Source organism: Aquarana catesbeiana, linkage group LG06 (assembly GCF_042186555.1).
Source record: "Aquarana catesbeiana isolate 2022-GZ linkage group LG06, ASM4218655v1, whole genome shotgun sequence".
In the NCBI taxonomy this organism is placed as follows: domain Eukaryota; kingdom Metazoa; phylum Chordata; class Amphibia; order Anura; family Ranidae; genus Aquarana; species Aquarana catesbeiana.
The window spans coordinates 96710898-96717796 of NC_133329.1; the positions used below are offsets into that span (position 1 = coordinate 96710898).

The 6899-nt window shown below is 44.3% G+C and overlaps 1 protein-coding gene across 1 annotated transcript in view; it reads right to left on the reverse strand.

The window, feature by feature from the left end:
• The window catches only part of PKD1 (polycystin 1, transient receptor potential channel interacting), a 288453-nt gene extending 281794 nt beyond the window's left edge, over positions 1 to 6659 (reverse strand). Inside the window, exon 1 of the mRNA XM_073636475.1 lies at positions 5032 to 6659. Within this exon, the coding sequence (XP_073492576.1) occupies positions 5032 to 5285 (254 nt within the window). The 5' untranslated portion in view covers positions 5286 to 6659. The remainder of the gene's footprint in view (positions 1 to 5031) is intronic.
• Between the last annotated feature and the right edge of the window lie 240 nt (positions 6660 to 6899).

The window sequence follows — 6899 nt, forward strand, 5'->3', positions numbered from 1 at the left end:
GCCTTAACCTCTGCAACATCTCCAGAATTTGACCCTTCTTGTCTAATGACACCACATAGCAACTTATTCACTCCTTGATTATTTCCCGCCTTGACTACTGTAACTCTCTCCTTAATGGCCTAACCTTACACAGGCTATCCCCCCTTCAGTCTATTATGAATGCTGCTGCTAGAATAATACACTTCACTAACCGATCCGTGACTGCTGCTGCTCTCTGCCAATCTCTTCACTGGCTTCCCCTACCCCACCGTATAAAATTCAAAATGATAACCACAACGTCGCCCCCAGCTACATCACCAACCTCATCAGATATCGCCCAAATCGTCCCCTCCGCTCCTCCCAGGACCTCCTGCTCTCTAGCACCCTTGTTTCCTCCTCCCATGCTCGCCTTCAGGACTTCTCCAGAGCCTCTCCCATCCTCTGGAACTCCCTGTCCCGGTATGTCCGATCAGCCCCTAACCTGTCCACCTTTAGGAGATCCCTGAAAACTCACTTATTCAGGGAAGCCTATTCCACACCCACCTAACAACTGTCCCCGAGTCACCCCCATCAAATCAGTCCCCGCAACTATTACCTTTTGTACCACCACCCCCTCCCTTTAGAATGTAAGCTCTACGACCAGGGACCTCCTGCCCCTTCTGTATTGAACTGTACTGTAATTGTGCTGCCCCCCTCTACATTGTAAAGCACTGCATAAACTGTTGGTGCGATATAAAATCGTGTGTAATAATAAAAAATATATATATATATATATATATATATATATATATATATATATATATATATATATATACATATATATATATACACACACACACATTTTATATATATATATATATATATATATATATATATATATATATATATATATATATATATATATATATATATATATATATATATACACACTGTACATATATACACACACACACATACACAGTATTTATTTTTAAATATTATTTTCACTTGATCCCTAATATATAACTTTTTTTTATATATATATTATTATTACTTATTATCAATTTATTTATTTATACGTGGACACATTATACATACCACAAGGACCAGTTTGTTTTTTTCATATATAACAAAGCTGGGATGATGTGCAGTAACCCATAGCAATCAGTCAATTATCACAGCGTGCACAGAAAATGACGATAACTAATTGGTTGTTTAGGTGCCCCTAGATTTTGTCCGCCCCCCTATTATATAAAGTGGAAAGTCCGGATCTGTGTCGGCGGCGATGTCAGATACAACAGAAAAAAGAAAATCTCAAATATCAGCACAGCCAAAGAACTCCCTGACAATAATAATAATAAATATAAATACAATCAGATATTTTGTATCCATGTTTTTTCCTCCCCCGGCACTCTGATTAATCACAGGATGGGGATCTGGATAGTCTGGTATGTCAGAGTTAAAAAGTTTTTTTAAGTTTTGGGAAAGTTTTGAAAAGTTTTTAAAACTCTGTAAAAGTTGGTAAACAAAGCTGTCCTGAGCTGTGGGGCTGCCAGGAGGGTCCAGGGGGTAAGGTAGGGGGTAGAGGGTGCATGGCAAAAGGGGTGTAGGGAACAATGGGTGCATGGTAGAAGGGGTGCAGGGAAAAAGAGGTACAGGATAGTGGGGTGCAGGAAAGAAGAGTAGAAGGAGTGCAGGGAAGAAGGTATGTTGGATAGTAGAGGCGTCGAGTAAATGGACGCAGGGCCAAAGGGGGCATAGGGTAAGGGGGTTAGAGGGTAAAAAGGGATGCAAGGTAGAAGAGGTTATGTTAGGGGGCTATAGGGTAGAAGGGGCATAGGGTAAGGGTGCAGAGTATAAGGGGGCGGTATAATAAAGTATTGGGGTGTACTCACTGCACAATGAGGTATTATCAGGTTGGGGGTGGTATATATCATTAGGGGTGCAGGGTATGGGGGTGGTATATTAAAGTATTGGGGTGTACCCACAGCACAGTGACATTGTCAGCGTATGAGGGGGGGGGGATGCTACAGAAAAGGTGCAGGGTATAAGGGGGGGTGTTATAATAAACTATTGGGGTATACTCACAGCATGGTGACATTTCTGGGTATAAGGTGGGGGGGGGGGGGTAATAAGGGTATACTTGTATAATAAAGTATTGGGGTGTACTTACAGCACATTGACATTGTTTGGGTATGGGGTTGTGGTATAGTACATTAGAGGTGCAGGGTATTGGGGGGTATAGAACATTAGGGGTGCAGGGTATTGGGTGGGGTATAGTACATTAGAGGTGGAGGGTATTGGGGGTATGGTACATTGGGGTGCAAGGTATGGGGTGCACCCCTATAATGTAGTATGGGGGTGTACTCACAGCACAGTGAAATTGCCAGGGTATAGTACATTGGGGGTGTACCCCAATGACATTGCCGGGGTATAGGGGGGTGGTAAAGTACATTGGTATGGGGGGTACCCCTATAATGAAGTATTCGGGTGTACTCACAGTAACATTGCTGGGGTACAGTACATTGGTATGGGGGTGTACCCCTTTAATGAAGTATTGCAGTGTACTCACAGCAGTGACATGGGGGGGTGGTAAAGTACATTGGTATGGGGTGTACCCCTATAATGAAGTATTGGGGTGTACTTACAGCACAGTGACATTGGGGGGTGGTAAAGTACATTGGTATGGGGGTACCCCTATAATGAAGTATTGGGGTGTACTCACAGCACAGTGACATTGGGGGGTGGTAAAGTACATTGGTATGGGGGTACCCCTATAATGAAGTATTAGGGTGTACTCACAGCACAGTGACATTGGGGGGTGGTTAAGTAGATTGGTATGGGGGGTACCCCTATAATATAGTATTGGGGTGTACTCACACCACAGTGACATTGGGGGGTGGTAAAGTACATTGGTATGGGGGGTACCCCTATAATGAAGTATTGGGGTGTACTCACAGCACAGTGACATTGGGGGGTGGTTAAGTAGATTGGTATGGGGGGTACCCCTATAATATAGTATTGGGGTGTACTCACACCACAGTGACATTGGGGGGTGGTAAAGTACATTGGTATGGGGGGTACCCCTATAATGAAGTATTGGGGTGTACTCACAGCACAGTGACATTGGGGGGGTGGTAAAGTACATTGGTATGGGGGGTACCCCTATAATGTATTGGGGTGTACTCACATCACAGTGACATTGGGGGGTGGTAAAGTACATTAGTATGGGGGGTACCCCTATAATGAAGTATTGGGGTGTACTCGGCACAGTGACATTGGGGGGGTGGTAAAGTACATTGGTATGGGGGGTACCCCTATAATGAAGTATTGGGGTGTACTCACAGCACAGTGACATTGGGGGGTGGTAAAGTACATTGGTATGGGGGGTACCCCTATAATGAAGTATTAGGGTGTACTCACAGCACAGTGACATTGGGGGGTGGTTAAGTAGATTGGTATGGGGGGGTACCCCTATAATGAAGTATTGGGGTGTCACCACAGTGACATTGGGGGGTGGTAAAGTACATTGGTATGGGGGTACCCCTATAAAGAATTATCGGGATGTACTCACATCACAGTGACATTGGGGGGTGGTAAAGTACATTGGAATGGGGGGTACCCCTATAATGAAGTATTGGGGTGTACTCACATCACAGTGACATTGGGGAGGTGGTAAAGTAGATTGGTATGGGGGGTACCCCTATAATGAAGTATTGGGGTGTACTCACATCACAGTGACATTGGGGGGGTGGTAAAGTACATTGGTATGGGGGGGTACCCCTATAATGAAGTATTGGGGTGTACTCACAGCACAGTGACATTGGGGAGGTGGTAAAGTACATTGGTATGGGGGGTACTCCTATAATGAAGTATTGGGGTGTACTCACATCACAGTGACATTGGGGGGGTGGTAAAGTACATTGGTATGGGGGGTACCCCTATAATGAAGTATTGGGGTGTACTCACATCACAGTGACATGGGGGGGTGGTAAAGTACATTGGTATGGGGGGTACCCCTATAATGAAGTATTGGGGTGTACTCACAGCACAGTGACATTGGGGGGGGTGGTAAAGTACATTGGTATGGGGGGTACCCCTATAATGAAGTATTGGGGTGTACTCACAGCATAGTGACATTGGGGGGGGTGGTAAAGTACATTGGTATGGGGGTACCCCTATAATGAAGTATTGGGGTGTACTCACAGCATAGTGACATTGGGGGGGGTGGTAAAGTACATTGGTATGGGGGGTACCCCTATAATGAAGTATTGGGGTGTACTCACAGCACAGTGACATTGGGGGGGTGGTAAAGTACATTGGTATGGGGGGTACCCCTATAATGAAGTATTGGGGTGTACTCACATCACAGTGACATGGGGGGGTGGTAAAGTACATTGGTATGGGGGGTACCCCTATAATGAAGTATTGGGGTGTACTCACATCACAGTGACATGGGGGGTGGTAAAGTACATTGGTATGGGGGGTACCCCTATAATGAAGTATTGGGGTGTACTCACAGCACAGTGACATTGGGGGGGTGGTAAAGTACATTGGTATGGGGGGTACCCCTATAATGAAGTATTGGGGTGTACTCACATCACAGTGACATGGGGGGGTGGTAAAGTACATTGGTATGGGGGGTACCCCTATAATGAAGTATTGGGGTGTACTCACAGCACAGTGACATTGGGGGGGGTGGTAAAGTACATTGGTATGGGGGGTACCCCTATAATGAAGTATTGGGGTGTACTCACAGCATAGTGACATTGGGGGGGGTGGTAAAGTACATTGGTATGGGGGTACCCCTATAATGAAGTATTGGGGTGTACTCACAGCATAGTGACATTGGGGGGGGTGGTAAAGTACATTGGTATGGGGGGTACCCCTATAATGAAGTATTGGGGTGTACTCACAGCACAGTGACATTGGGGGGTGGTAAAGTACATTGGTATGGGGGGTACCCCTATAATGAAGTATTGGGGTGTACTCACATCACAGTGACATTGGGGGGGTGGTAAAGTACATTGGTATGGGGGGTACCCCTATAATGAAGTATTGGGGTGTACTCACAGCACAGTGACATTCCCAGGGACTTGGTCCAGCTCTTGCAGTCCTCCTCCGGAGCAGTTCACCAGACAGGTAGGTGGGTCACACGTACAGTTGCCCGGGCAGGGTTGGCACCATGTGTCGGGGGGTGCCCCCGATCCGAGCCCCAGTAGGAGCCCAGCGGCCAGCAGGAAGAGGGGGCAGACCCGCAGAGCCCGCACAGGGGGGGAGGCGCCATCTTTCCTCCGGACTCCAGCCTGGCCATTTCCACAATGCATAGCTCACTCACATCGCACGGGATCCCCTGCTGCCTCCCACAGACAGCCAGCACCGGAGAAGCCCGCTAGTCCCGTGTCCGGAGCCCGGCTCTCAGCGGAGGGAAGCGCTCATGATCGGGGCGGCTCTTCTCACTCGCTGGGTCGTTGTGTCTTCTCTGTGTCCTGGAGGGGAGGGAGCTGACACTACCCTACTATGGACACTAGGTGGCGACCGAGAGAACGGCCCGTTCAGATGGAATACAGGCTGCGGTTTTATAAATGGCCGGTAGAGGGCGCTAAGAATAAATGCAGTATTGTTCCAAGCAGGATGCAAAATACATTCATTAATGATCTAGTAGAAGTATGAGGATCCAGTTATTTATAGAGAGAGATGTCTCTCTGTTACCGCTAGGAGAGAGGGATGGGATAGAACGTTATTCATAAAATAGGTCAGGATATGGGATTGTCACCAGACCCTAGGTGCCTATTTATAAATAAGTTTTACATTTATATATTTATTTTAACATTTACGACCTAAAAATAGTGCAAAAAAAAGGATCTTAAAAATTTGCGCTTATTTATTTTTTTTTAATTGCAAATCCGAGGGAAAAGCTGGGAATAAACATGTCCACTCCTATAATGTCCTTAAAAAGGGAATCATTTCCTTAAACATGTTTTTCCCTATTTTTACTATTAACATTTTTTTGGGATAGTAAAAGGAATGTTTAAAAGTCTTGTATAATTGTTTTTGTTTGTTTGTTTTTTTTAGATACGCGAGAAAGATGTCACCACTCCTATAATGTCCTCAAAGGGGGTCATTTCCTTCAATAACATGCTTTTCCCTAGTTTTTACTATCAAAGTTTTTTTCGTTTTTTTTTTTTTTATAGCAAAAGGAAAGTTTAAAAGCCCTGTCTGATTTTTTTTTATGTGTTCCCTACTGGGGAGATTTCCCTTCACTTCATTTTCTAAAGACACAATAGGAATTCAGAGAAAATCTCTCCAAATTAGTGATCTAGAAAGTATGAGGATATATTTATTGATGACTCTCAGTTACTGCCAGGAGATCAGAATAAAAAAAGAGACTGCAGGCATACAATAGAATGTTATTAATCAAGTACAGTAGCTCAAAATACAGGTCCTCCAATGTCTCCAAATGGGATGATATGCCCTAGTTTTTTTTGACTATCAAAGTTTTTTTTTTTGTTGGTTATCGAAAGAAATGTTTAACCACTTCAGCCCTGGAAGGATTTGCCCCCTTCCTGACCAGAGCACTTTTTGCGATTCGGCACTGCGTCGCTTTAAATGACAATTGCGCGGTCGTGCGCTGCTGTACCCAAACAAAATTGACGTCCTTTTTTCCCCACAAATAGAGCTTTCTTTTGGTGGTATTTGATCGCCTCTGCGGTTTTTCTTTTTTGTTCTATAAACAAAAAAGAGCGACAATTTTGAAAAAAAAAGCAATATTTTTTACTTTTTGCTATAATAAATATCCCCCAAAAATATATAAAAAAACATTTTTTTCCTCAGTTTAGGCCGATATGTATTCTTCTACATATTTTTGGTAACAAAAAAAATCACAATAAGAGTTTATTGATTGGTTTGCGCAAAATTTATAGCGTCTACAAAATAGGGTA